The sequence below is a fragment of the Pangasianodon hypophthalmus genome, chromosome 4 (assembly GCF_027358585.1).
Source record: "Pangasianodon hypophthalmus isolate fPanHyp1 chromosome 4, fPanHyp1.pri, whole genome shotgun sequence".
In the NCBI taxonomy this organism is placed as follows: domain Eukaryota; kingdom Metazoa; phylum Chordata; class Actinopteri; order Siluriformes; family Pangasiidae; genus Pangasianodon; species Pangasianodon hypophthalmus.
Window position 1 is genome coordinate 18,317,676 of NC_069713.1, and position 13,371 is coordinate 18,331,046.

The following is a 13,371-nucleotide window of genomic DNA, read 5'->3' on the forward strand; positions in this document are numbered from 1 at the left end:
TTTAGTTTGGTAATTATTTACATAATGAACTACCCCAATTTTAATGTTGGAAATTCTTTTTTTTTTTGTTGTGTTTCAGATAAAATTGAAAGGATAGTCCTTGCTGACCTAGACATAAACAAAAATTATATCGCTGAATACAAAAATACATCCTCAAAAGAATATAAAGATTTTGTGCAAAACTTCATTTCACAGGTGAATTATGAATACTATATCCACCATATTACATTTCAAAGTAGTCCTTTAGTACTAACCATATTTCAGTACTCACAGCTGTCACAGTGTTTGAAATTTGTTTGTGGAGACAAGTCAGCTCCCATACAGAACTGGTATTAACATGAGTCTCGATTGATCAACTCACTTGTGACTGCATCACTTGAGGGTTGCCAAATGCACCAAAGGTAGCAGGAATTATGTGGCATTTCCTAATTAAACCATAGAGCATTTTGTGCAGTTTTTGCTCTGCTAACCAAGTGCTTTACTCATCAAACAAACAGAAAAAAAAGAGGGAAATGAGCAAATGTAAAACATGAGAGAATATTATTTACTGCATAATGAGATTGCAGACACATGATATCAGTGTTCAGGCATATATACAGTTCTCAGTTCTCAAGTATATAGAGGCGGAATCGCTTTCAGAAGAAAAGGCGATCCGAGCGCGCAGAGAAGAGAGACTATCTATCTCTATCAGAGCAGCTTCCGCATGGGGTTTACCCAGGCAGGAAACACACTCTGAATGGCCGTTATCGGCGTGCAGAATCTCAACGCCGCTTGCGCTTTTAGAAGGAAAACGCTCTTTAGCGCTTGCTCTTTTAACGGAAATGCTCTTTTAGCGCTTTGGTTTCGGTTTCGAAACGCGCTTCAAACTCGCCGGATGGCGGCAGGGGACGAGCCGGTATCTGCGCCGGACGCTGACGCTCGGCAGACAACGGAACGGCTCAGGTGAGTAGCTCTATCTGCTGCGAGGCGTGTCAACAGCAGGTGCAGGCTAAAGTCTCGTAGCTCAGCGGAGAGAATCTTCGGCGTTGAAGGAGAATTGATCTGAGATCCTATGGCACTATGCCCGCTTATATAGCCAGATGGCTCCGCCCATTCTGGCGGGCCTCCTTGCCATAGGCGCGTGCAGTTCCGCTGCCGAGCCATTGGTTCGCTTTATTGCACTGCACGAACCAATGGCCGTGCAGTTTCACTGCGTGATTGTAAAGGCTTCAGTCATCTGAGAAAAAGGAGTTTTCCCCATAGCGTCTAGCGACGCAGTACGAGTGTAGTATCGAAAGGGAACAAATGACAGGTGTTTCAGACATAATAGCATGGCTAGGCTTGTCCAAAGTAGCTCAATTCCATGTGAAAAACATGATCCTGACAAAACGGGTGAATAGTTGGACCTTCAATATTGTCCATAAAGCATTGAGACTCATTAGCATATATGTTGCAATCACACTGCGGCCATATTCACCCTGGAGCACCTCTAAATGTGTTTTGTGTGTATGGATCGCAATTTGTCTTTAAGGCACATGTGACCCCCTTGTACTTAGCGCTGACCACTTGTGATCTAATTAGTCCAGACACATGTTAATACCAGTTGTAAACTGTGCCTAAAATACCCTTTCTTGATCTAAGAAAAGGTCTGTGTCAGCAACAGTTGTCACCTCATCTTTTAATGCAACTGAAAAGAATTTCATATCACTGTTTTCTTACAGATGACACCATACTACAAAACCAGGATTGATAACTTCTCGAATATAACAAATGTAACACTGAGGTATATCTGCTCATTATTACAAATAAAAAACTATATTAATGTTTGGTTAAAAAGAAAGCCTCTTTAAACAAATATTTTAGATACTATAAATGCTGTTAAAATCTGTTTAAACCACAGTGAAGGAAAACCTTTCAACAGCCGAATGCAGAGCAAGTGGATAGAGAAAGCACCTAAAAGGTAAGAATCTTAAAACATCTTAAAGTTCAGTGTTTGGAAAAGTACTTTTATGTTTACTATTTTCACATTATTTCTTCATGTTTTAGAATTCATGTTTTAAGTTCTGACATAATATGCATACCCTTATCCAATTTTTTCCACAGTGTGAATGTTAAGCATGATATTGTTGTGGAAATTGAAAACTATGCTAGTGAAAAGTATGACAAGCTCTTTGTGACCATCCAAGAAGCTGTTCAATCACTTACAAATTGTACTCCCACGTCAAATGGTACGTTTTCTTTATTGTTCCCTCTACATTTCAAATGTTTACAAGTGATTTTCATTTAAAAAAAATTGAAGAACTTTAAAACATTTTTCGTTCTCCAGCCTGCCCAAGCTTTACTGTTACTGAGGTCCAGGTCAACAAAACTGAACTGACTGAAAAAGGTAATTCAATACATTTAGAACCTAGTCTCTTGTACTGAAAAGAATTAAATACACCTCTATAATCAGAATGCATTTGAATCTTACATCAGCTTTACAATTCCTTCATTGTTAGAGTTCTGTGAGCAAGTTACAGCAATGCTTCCTGAGGAGTATCGTCACTATTTTTCTCCCGTTACTGTGCTGGGCAAATTAACATGTGTCAATCAATGTCATCGTGATCATCCTTCTCCAAAGATCTGCATGAACAAAGGTACCTGTGAGGTTTCCAAGCAAGGACCAGCCTGCTAGTGAGTACTTTTTCATTTTAACTGAATGATCTTATGCCTTAGGGTTAGAATTAGTTAGGATTAAAATTCAGTGCTAGAATGCTAGAATCATTGGTATAATGTGTCTTTATTCTATCTTTCAAACATGCTGATGTGAAAATGGTTGTAAAATGTTAAAATAGTGGCAATAGAAATTTTCCTTTGCAAAGTGATAAAATATGACAATAGTCCTGTGTCATTTTGTGTATTCTAGCTGTCTTCACTCAGATGCAAATTGGTATCTTGGAGAAGATTGCAAGTACCAAGTTCACAAAGTGGGCGTCTATGCTGGAATGGCAGTTGTCACTGTGGTTTTAGTATTAGCTGTAGTGGTGTTTTCTGCATATGTCTTGCTTAATAAAAGGAAACAGAAGAGGTATGAAGTTTATGTGTTTATATCTTGTATGTTTTGAATATTAATGGTGTACAAAGATTCATTTTTTGCACATGCATGTCCTATTATTACCACCTTATTTCCCTTCCTAAACACTGTTGCGCAGGAATAAAGACAATAAGGAAGCTCTTGTGAATCAGTGGATAGATGATGACTTTGAGTGGCCCTCACAAAAAAGATCAAACGAATCTCATTCAGGTACCGATATGCATGTACATCATATCAGGTTATTGCATTTTTTCTGCCATGGCACAGCTATGAATTATTAATCTATAACTATTATAATCTATACACACAATTAATTGGGTTTTATGTTATAACTATAGTTGGTGTCATGACGAGCGAATCTGTCCTCAGTAATTTTGTTGTTTTGACCTGGTTAAGAGAATGACAATTCCATTGTATTGCAGTGGTTGATGAAACATATGATAATCCTGCACAGTCAAATGAGGAGAATACCAGCCAGAATACCACACCTCATAGAACAGCCTCTTCCACCCATCCTTCTTCCCCCCAATTCAACTTGCCTCAAAATGTAATTCCATTTCAGTATCTGGGCAGCAATCACCCTGTAAGTACAGAAAGAGCTATACACAACCCAATCTCAAATAAAATTATAAGACAGGTAGTAGTAATAAAACTTGAATTAATAAATCTTTCTAGCTGGAACAGTTGAAGCCTATTAGATGATTAGTGAAACATCTTCCTGATTGAACCATGAGCCCAGTCACCAACACCTACTACTAAAAGACATTCAACTTGAATGTAATGATGGAAAACCTTAACAGAAAGCGTACTCAGTTTTTCAAGGGTCTACTAATATATTACAGGCCTGGAGAGAACTATCCAATCTCACTAGCTAGTTACATGTATGTTTTCTTTTTTCTTAAAATAAAGTAAGTTTATTAGTGAAAACTAGTAATGTATAGACTGGCAGTAAGTACCTTCATACATTTTGTCCTTTAGCCCGAACTAATTAAATTATAGAATTAAGATAAAATTGTTTGAGCAGTAGCTAAAATGTTCTTCTGACCCACAGTGTTATTTTTTTAATACATATGAGTTTAGTCTATTTTAAATATTATATAAAAAGAAAATCTATTAACATTAGATAAAATAATAAATGGCCTTGTGGATAAACCTGATATTTAAAAGTTGGGAAGAGTGTTGAAAGGAAGACATAAGTGAGTTCAGATATGTTCTGCTGTGCAATCAACACATATTAACTTATAAAAATATTTTTGTGTTCAACAGATGAGAATCAGCAAGCCTCAGATCCACACCTCTTCTTCAAGGCCAGAAATATATAACTTTGATGTATGATATTTAACATCATCACACATTCACAAAACTAAAAACTACTGTTAAAAATTGTTTGCCTCCACAGAGAAAAGCATTAAAATACTCTAGAGAAGGTGATTATTTTTGCTTTTTGCTACAAATTCCACAGATCATTCTAAATACTTTTATACTATTTTTTATTTACATATTGCATTTTGCATTTTGATAGCTAAAAATAATGACATGATGACAAGACATAAGAAGCCCTTTTGCTAGAACACAAGCATGAATAAAATACAAATTTCATGTTTTACTTGAAAAAATCTTTAAAAATCTTACAGTATATGTTTAGACTATATATCTTTGCACTATTATACTGTATATTTTATAATGTCTGTATTAATAATTTATATCATCGTCTCTTACATTATTTATTGCTTAATAAATTAAAAATTTTATTAAAATTAACAAGGCATCTCACAATGTTATTTTCTTTAATGCATCATATTACATTTGTGTACTGTATATATATAAAGGATTTGAAAGTCATAGCAATAGAGCACAGTATGCATACGAGGTAAATATAGTCAGGGTTGCTTTCAGAAATAAGGATGTTTGATTCCACATGTTTCATGTTTTGTATTTAAATTATTTTAATTCAGATTTCAGTTTAATGCATATATAATAGGAAATAAAAAATTCCCCTGACCCCCTTCTGGAAAAGGGAAGGATGGCTTGGGGTTATCTCAGGGCTTGTCCATGACCACGCTTGTGTAAGGCCTAAAGCATATGTAACTTACTTATCTCTTAATATGCTACTCCGAGTAAGATAAGAGTAATGTTACTGAGAGCAATACAATTCCCCATTGCAAGACCTTGCAGATAAAATGAACCTAACTTCACCTTTATGGGTATTAAATATAGGCCTACAACATAATGTAAAATTGGATTATGCATTTTGGACTTTTTGTGCCATGCACACCTTATATATATAAATGTGGGAGGGTTGGCACAACCAAATGAAACTCTGTGAACGTATTAAGTAATTAAGTAATTAAGTAATTTCAAAAAGAAGTCCAAAGATCACATAAATACAGTGTAACAGCAGTTAAATCTGGTTTTCCATGGTATTTTTATTGATGGATAAAATAATCTTTTATGACATGATGATTTCCACTGCATCCTTGTACAGTGGAAAAACTCAGAAAGATTAGAAGAAGCTTTATCTTTCTCTGACTTGGAAGCATTCAGGTAAGGTTGTTTTACTACTTCTATCCTTTGCTACTACTTCTAGTAGTAAAAATGATATTTACTACCTCTGTACAGTGAACATTTTATCATCATTATTAAGATGATAAAATAATCTTACTGTTGATAATAATCCAACAGTATTCTGTTTCTGAATGCAGGAAACGTAAATGTTAATTTATAACTTTTAATTCAGTGGGGAAATCCCGACCATATCAAGATTGCCTGCTGTGCTTCTGTGCAACACTTGATCGGAGATCACAAGGGAGTCAGAAACTTCCTAAACATAGTAGACTTGCATGTAAGGAACGAAAGAAACATGGTAGACATGCATGTAAGGAATGCATCAAGACTCACCCAGGTCATAAAATCATTTGAAGTGACCTTCTCATGATACACAATGTAGTTAGTTCCCTGGCCCTACCTCAGAAAAATGTTTAAACATGCTGGTGTAAGCAAAAACATAAAGTGTCTACTTTGCCTCCTTAGAAGGCATGAAAGGCATCTAATTTTAAATTAACTTTAGCTAATTTGCTAACATTAACCTGCTATATTTAACTAACTTACATAAGTGTTTCCTCTGCCAGGTTAGATTAGTATCTGGCAGTAGCTGGCTAGCTGGCCAGTGATTGGCTAGGCAAATTAAATTCTAGCTATTGGTAAATATTGGCTATGTAAACAATATATACATAACTCATAATAATAACATTTTTTTTAGTTACACTTGAGTACATTTTTGCCTGGATACTTCTACATTTAATTGAAATTTTGATACATTATATATGCTTTCATTTAAGTTTAATTTTCAGTACTTTTTCCACCATGGTTTGGAATACTGTACATATAGGCCTCTTGCTTTTCCACCAACATGTCACGACCCTAGTACCAGTTGTTTCTTCTTTGGAAAATTAATTCACAGCTGGTAATATTAATTTTATGCGCAATACTCTTTAAAACCTGCCTCTGTTCATAGCTCTTTTGTTAATGCCAATCATTTATTAACACTTCCAGCTCCTACACCGCAGTTATATGTTCCATATCAACAGCGTTTTGGTGGAGTAACTAGAAAAAGAACATCTAGAGAACAGTTTGGACTGTTATAGCCTGCTAAATAGCCATCTAAATGGCTAATTAGTATATGAGACAGAATAATAAACTAATGTACAATATTTGAATTAGTTTGAGAAGTTGAGAAATGCTCTAGCTCCAACTTTTTTAAAAACATCCACTGCCTGTTCGCACCCCTCTTGCTCCCACAGTCCTCTGCATACAGAGGATGTGAATGAATGGAAGGTGGAACAAAAAAATATTTGTTTAAAGTAAAATGTGAATGCACTATTAAACCTGATCACTTAAATTACACCACAAAATAATATGTATAAAACCTATCTTGATGCCTTGACTGACCTAAATCTGTGTTCTAAATGGAATATTTTGCTTTAGTAATTACAATGATTCCAACTTCAGGTGAGTGTCTAAATGGTATACAGCCATGGGAAAAAGAAAGTACACTCTCCTTCAGTTCTATGTTTTCATTTATCAGGGCATAAATAAACAAACACGTAACCTCAGGTGGCCCAAAAAAAAAAACCCCAGCAGATTTCAATATATAGTCATTTTTTCCCCAAAAAGTAAACCAACATTCAGAAACTATGTGGGGAAAAATAAGTACACCCTATGGCTCATTAACATATAGAACCACCTTTAGCAACAATAACTTGAAGTAAACATTTTTTCTGTGGGAGTTTATGAGTCTCTGAAAGTCTCTGAGAAATTTTGGCCCACTCTTCTTTATAACATTGCTTCAGTTCAACGTGTTTCAGGGCATTTGTTTATGCACAGCTCTCATAAGATCCCACCATAGCATCTCAGTGGGGATGAAGTCTGGACTTTGACTTGGCCATTCTAACAACTTGATTTTTTTTTTTTTTTAGCAATTCAAATGTTGATTTGCTGGTGTTTTTGGTGATATGCTGTGTTTGGTTTTTGCCAAACATGGTGCTGTGCATGATGACCAAATCTTCACATTGGTCTCATCAGTCCAAAAGATAGTCCCAGAACTTTTAAAACTGGTTTGTCCAGATGCAATTTTGCAAACCTAAGTCATGCTTCCATATTCTTTTTTGGATGAAAGCCATCCTTCCATGAAAACTATACTTGTTCAGTCTTTTGCTGATTGTGCTGTCATGAACATAAACTTTTAATGTGCTTACAGAGACCTGTAGGTCACATGATGTAGCTCTTGGGTTTTTCTTTATGTCTCTGAGCATTAAGCAGTCTGACCTTGGACTGAATTTGCTGGGACATCCACTCCTGGGAAGGTTGGCAACTGTCGTGAAGGCTCTCCATTTCTAAACAATCCTTCTCACTGCAGAATCGTGAATTGTTTGGCGATGACCTTATAACCCTTCCCAGATTGATGAGCAGCAACAATTGCTTGTCTGAAGCCATGGCTGATGTCCTTTCTTCTTGGCATGATGTAGACACACACCTGAGTGCTCCAGAACAGTGGTTCCAACCTTTTATGTTTTTAAAAAATCATGTGCTTACAATAAGGCAGTAAAAAAAAACAATTATCTCTTATATAAAATATCATTAATGATTCTCTTTTACACTGGCCAATTGCGTTCACGTTCCAAGCTGGAAGGGCTGTCATTGGCTGTTGTCGGTTCAGATAACGTGCGTGTCAACACAGTATCAAAAATGTCATTAAAACTTGAAATTATTTATTAACTATTTATTTATATTAACTATATACTGTATATGTGTACATGTGTGAGTAGCATTAACATATATATATATATTGGGAACCACTGCTCCAGAACACCAAACTGCCAAAAGTTCTGCTTTTATAGAGGTAGTAATACGTCTTCTGCATTGCATTAGTAACATTTGGCTGCTAATTACTCTATTAATGATTGTGGAAGTAGGAAGGTTGTAATTATACCTCCCACCTGGTTTCTGAATTTTGGTTTAGTTTTTGGGGGAAAAAAATGACTACATATTGAAATCTGTTTCTTTTTTTTTTTTTTTTGACCTGAGGTTATTTGTTTATAGAAGTTGGTGAGGACCACACAATTGTTATTTAGGCCCTGATAAATAAAAACATAGAATTGGTGGAGGCTGTTCCTGATATTTACATCTAGATGTGTTAAACAACTTGATATCTTTTGTTTGAACCCACCCATTTTTCAAGTGATCAAAATATTGGAACATGTGACTGACAGGTGTTTCTTATTGCTCAGTTGTGCCCTGTTAGATTGACTGTTTAAACAATTAATAGCTCTGAATGCTTGGTTTGAGCCCTGAGTTCTGGCTGTGAAGACTACACTTTTTGTTAAAACGGAAGAAGCAACATGAAGACCAGAGAATTGTCTATGGGAGAAAAGCAAGCCATTTTGAAGCTGAGAAAAGAAGGAAAATCACCACTGCACAATTTATACTGAGTATAGCCAATACAACAATTTGGAACGTCCTGAACAAGAAAGAATCCACTGGTGTACTAACAACCAGACATCAAACAAGTTGGACAAGGAAAACATCAGCAGTTGATGACGGAAACATTGCGAGAGCTGTAAAGAAAAACCCAAAAACAACAGTCAGTGACAACAAAAACAACCTCCACAGGGCAGGGATGAAGGTATTACTATCCACTTTTCGAAGAAGACTTTGAAAACAGAAATATAGAGGCGATACAAGAAGATGCAAACCATTCATCAGCAGTAAGAATATGAAGGCCAGATTGGAATCCTTATCCCTAAACTTTACTTTAAGACTATCTGTTCCAATACTTTGCTCATCTAACGATTGGGTGGTCTGCCACCAAAGGTGCCATATTCTAAGTTGTTTAACATGTCTAGATGTAAATATTAGGAAACAAAAGCTGAAATTCTAATATAATGTCATTCATATTTTGATCTCAAACCTAAATGTCTTCAGCGTGCAGCAAAAACAAAAGACTTGGCCTTGCCATTCCAATGCAATCCTACAATTTATACTCCACTTTTCCCAGCATTTTTGCACCTGCACTTACTGGAAAAGAAATACACTAAATATACACCTCATAACATCTAGCAGCAATTACCCGATGAACATTGGGCAGGAGAGGTTTTGTTTCTTTGAAAAGGCAGTAGGACATTTTATGTACAGTTGTAAAATCATATATTATAAAATTAAGAGTACAGCTCCATGGACTGTAATCGACACAGCAGTAAAACATAATGACAGGCTGATTATGTAAGCACGCTGATGTACCTAACAAACCAGTCCAATTCATAAAAAGCATAGGGAAAAAATATCTGATTATTAAAAATTAGCTGTTAAATGTAAACTTTACAACAAGGACAGTTTGCTTACCCCTACTCTTATTTTCCTTTGAGGTGAGGTTTTGTGTCAGAGAAGTCAACAGCACATAATTTACACTGTTTTTATGGTCAATAAATCAGACACCACTCAGATATACCTAAGCCTAAGCAAAACATTTCAACTTCTTTACTACTTGACTGATGAGCCACATTTCCCTGATCCACACATTTCTCATAGTAAACCAGTCACATTTTCTGTAAACATGAACATTTTCTGTAAACAGCACACTAGAATGACAAATGCAACAGAAATTAACTAAAAAATAGATATTTATTAAATAAACACAACTATGTGCACAAAAGTGTTCTTTAGTAACTAAAAAGACAAAAACTTCAAATAGTGAATCCATCACATTTATAAATTAAATGTGTTCTTGTGTACTCCCACTTCACTACTGCATCAGAAATATGTAAAATTTGTCTTCAGTGCAATGTATACTAAAGGCCTAATTTGTACTAACAAGCTTCATTAAATTATGTAAGGTTATTTCACTGATGTCATCACATTCAATGCACTTTGAAACAAGGCAGGTGTATATTATTTTCTAAATGAAATCATTTTAAAACACCAATGTCAGCATCAACGGTTCTGAAATCAGAAAAACACAGCTGCTTTTGCACTCTCCTTGGGTTACTGCCGTTTCAGGAGGGCTACTGGCACCATGAATGGATTTAGTGGACACAAGCCAGCAGTGGCCCAATCACCTTTGTCTTTTGACAGTTTCATTGCAGGTGACTGGCCTGCAAAATCTCCAGCAGCTAATGGTGATTCTGTAGCCTTTGCTTGCTCAGTTACTTCTCCCTTTTGAACACTCTCTTCCCCTGTAGATGGTACACTCTGTGTTTGTAAAGAAACATCAGGTCCTTTAGCATGTTTGTCAGCTCTGGAAATTTGCTGTTCTGTTACTCTAGTTGAAGCAGAATTAGCAACTGCAGGTCCCTGATCTGTGCTGTGGCTCACTGTTGGTGTGTTCAGATGGGTGTGAACTTGAAGCAGATGATGCTGCAGTTCCTTACAGTCCAGCAAGGGGAGCTCTTCAGGCAAAGACATCAACAGGTCCAAAAGCACTGCACTTTCTTGATTATTAGAGATAAACAATTTCACAAGGTTGCAATTTTATAATATATATTTTTTATACACTCTCTCTCTCTCTCTCTCTCTCATATATATGTATATATATATATACACGCACACACACAATATATATACTAAATACTCACCAAGCACTTTATTAGGAACACCTGTACACCTACACAGTCATGCGATTATCTAATCAGCCAATCATGTGGCAGGAGGCATGATTGTTGGTGCCAGACAGGCTGGTTTGAGTATTTCTCTAACTGCTGATCTCCTGGGATTTCAGGCATAAATGTCTCTAGAGTTTACTCAGAATTGTGCAATAAAGAAAAAACAGCCAGTGAATGGCAGTTCTGCAGATGGAAATGCCTTGTTGATGAAAAACACCATCAGCAGAAAAACAAGTGATTCTTTTTTTCTAATCTTCAACTGTCCAGTTTGGGTCAGCCTAAGCCCATAATAGCCTGGAGCCTGATGTGGTCTTCTGCTGTTGCAGTTCATCCACTTCAAGGTTTGATGTGTTGTGCATTCTGAGATGCTTTTCTGCTCACCACGGTTATAAAGAATGATTGAGTTAGTATATCCTTCCTTGCAGCTTGAACCAATCTGGCCATTTTCCTCTGACCTCTCTTATCAACAAGGTGTTTCCACCCACAAAACTGTTGCTCACTCAGTGTTTTTTTTTTTTGTTGTTGTTTTTCGCACCATTCTAAGTAAACTCTAGAGACTGTTGTGTGTGAAATTCCCAGGGAACCAGCAGTTTCTGAAATACTCTGATCAGCCCATCTCATACGAACATCCATTGCAATTGACAAAAAAATTTAATATGTAGACAAATTGTTTTAGGGAGAATACATACCCATAGCAGTAAGAGGCTGAGTGTGTTTTTTGAGAATGATGTTGCTTATAAATTGGTATATCTTTTCAAAGTCCACTACACTCTTCATCCCCATTGGTCTATATTGCCAGGCTTGCTCAGACTGTCCACTTTCAGGTTGCTTATCAATGTCTGATGTGAGCAAGGGTGCAGCAGTAGACACAGCACTTGAAGCAGACAGTGATGGCGTTGGTTTTGAGACAGGTTGACTCAGGAGTGATTTAAGGGTGGTTGATGTGGAAGGCATGGCAGAGTCTTTGTCTGCCTCAGTTTTTTGTTGTAACTCACTATGATCCTCTTCAGCAATGGCAGAAGGAGATGTTACTGTGGTGGTTTGGGCAGAGGGGTTGGAAGCTGCATCCTTCCCATGTGACTGAGGGGTTTTAGAGGCTTGTCCAGGCAGAATTATCGCTGGAGGAGGCGAGCCAGCATGGGATTTAGGCATCGGCCTCAGGGGTATAGTGCGCAAGCCGCTGGCTAGAGTACGTTGAGAGTCTGTGGTACGTGGAGGATCTGAGTGGTGGAGGCTGCAGGGCTCTGTGGCAGCAATTACCAGCATCTGATGGTACAAAAAAGTCAACTCAAAAAAAAAAAAAAAAAAGAAAATGCTGCCACCCAAGATACATGCTCATGCTCAAGAATTTAAGTAACAAATTCTTTGGAAAAATTCCTTCTTTGAATATTACAGTATCACAAACACTAGAAACTAAGCAATCTCTTCCACTATGATCACATGCACATTTCCATGATCACATACTTGAGAGAAGGCAGAAGATATTGTTTCCTCATGGACACCAGCCATTTTCTGTGCTACTTCTGCCCATAGTTCCATTGGTATTTTGTTGTTTTGTTCCTCACGTCTCTGTTTTTGGACCTGCAGATACACCCGCTGCACCACACACCTCCTCAAAAACTTTATCATGTTTTGTATCTAAAAGCAAACACAGCACTGTACATACTGGTATTACAGGCACAGGATTTTTACAGTATTTTTGTTTGTACCAGAGCAAAGGTTGTGGACATGCATACCTGATGCAGAGACCATTTAGGAACTTTCTTCTGAAGTGCCAAAAAATCCAGTTCTGTATTTAACCTGTTCTGTTGTTTCAGGGCAAGTAGAAGGCTCCGCTGTTCCAGCCGATGGCACCCAGGACGGAACCTGCTTATTGGTTCAGTCCTCTTTAATTCTAAAAAACGAGATGGTGTGATCCGGCGACGAGATGGAGGCTTCATAATGACTGAAAGAACGCACACGTCATCATCATCTTCATCATCATTACCACTTTCATTATTATTACAATCATGGTGTATGTGTATCATGGAGTACTGAGCTGCACGCTTTCTTTAAGGAAACCTAAGTTTCGGGCAAACTAGCAAGTAGGGGTTTGGGAGAGAGTCACTGAGTCATTTTACATGTATATCCATTAAGACGCCACATCTCCAGCTTCGCTGTGCTCCA

General features: G+C 37.0%; 2 protein-coding genes across 3 annotated transcripts in view; one reads left to right on the forward strand and one right to left on the reverse strand.

The window, feature by feature from the left end:
• Nucleotides 1-4,777, forward strand: part of LOC113539967 (mucin-17-like) — a 32,355-nt gene extending 27,578 nt beyond the window's left edge. The window contains exons 3-12 of the mRNA XM_034303567.2: nt 80-195; nt 1,701-1,762; nt 1,880-1,939; nt 2,083-2,207; nt 2,306-2,365; nt 2,478-2,652; nt 2,885-3,046; nt 3,171-3,262; nt 3,475-3,635; nt 4,319-4,777. Of these exons, the coding sequence (XP_034159458.2) occupies nt 80-195; nt 1,701-1,762; nt 1,880-1,939; nt 2,083-2,207; nt 2,306-2,365; nt 2,478-2,652; nt 2,885-3,046; nt 3,171-3,262; nt 3,475-3,635; nt 4,319-4,387 (1,082 nt within the window). The 3' untranslated portion in view covers nt 4,388-4,777. The remainder of the gene's footprint in view (nt 1-79; nt 196-1,700; nt 1,763-1,879; nt 1,940-2,082; nt 2,208-2,305; nt 2,366-2,477; nt 2,653-2,884; nt 3,047-3,170; nt 3,263-3,474; nt 3,636-4,318) is intronic.
• Nucleotides 4,778-10,209: 5,432 nt separating this feature from the next.
• Nucleotides 10,210-13,145, reverse strand: snapc2 (small nuclear RNA activating complex, polypeptide 2). 2 transcript variants are annotated; one of them, XM_026936044.3, is made up of 4 exons: nt 12,942-13,145; nt 12,670-12,843; nt 11,895-12,471; nt 10,210-11,034 (listed from the first exon to the last, which is right to left on the reverse strand). In XM_026936044.3, exons 1-4 carry the CDS (start codon nt 13,143-13,145, stop codon nt 10,589-10,591), a joined length of 1,401 nt encoding a protein of 466 aa, XP_026791845.3. In that variant the 3' UTR covers nt 10,210-10,588. The 2 variants fall into 2 exon arrangements, with proteins under 2 accessions (XP_026791845.3, XP_026791846.3); XM_026936045.3 differs by having other exon boundaries at nt 12,670-12,861; nt 12,942-13,074.
• Nucleotides 13,146-13,371: the final 226 nt, after the last annotated feature.

Excerpts from the sequence above, each read along its gene's own strand:
- snapc2 (XM_026936044.3), bottom strand. The coding sequence starts at position 13,145 with ATGAAGCCTCCATCTCGTCGCCGGATCACACCATCTCGTTTTTTAGAA. Across the intron at positions 12,844-12,941 it reads CTAAATGGTCTCTGCATCAG|ATACAAAACATGATAAAGTT; the intron begins GTATGCATGTCC and ends GTTTGCTTTTAG. Across the intron at positions 12,472-12,669 it reads TATCTTCTGCCTTCTCTCAA|ATGCTGGTAATTGCTGCCAC; the intron begins GTATGTGATCAT and ends TTGTACCATCAG.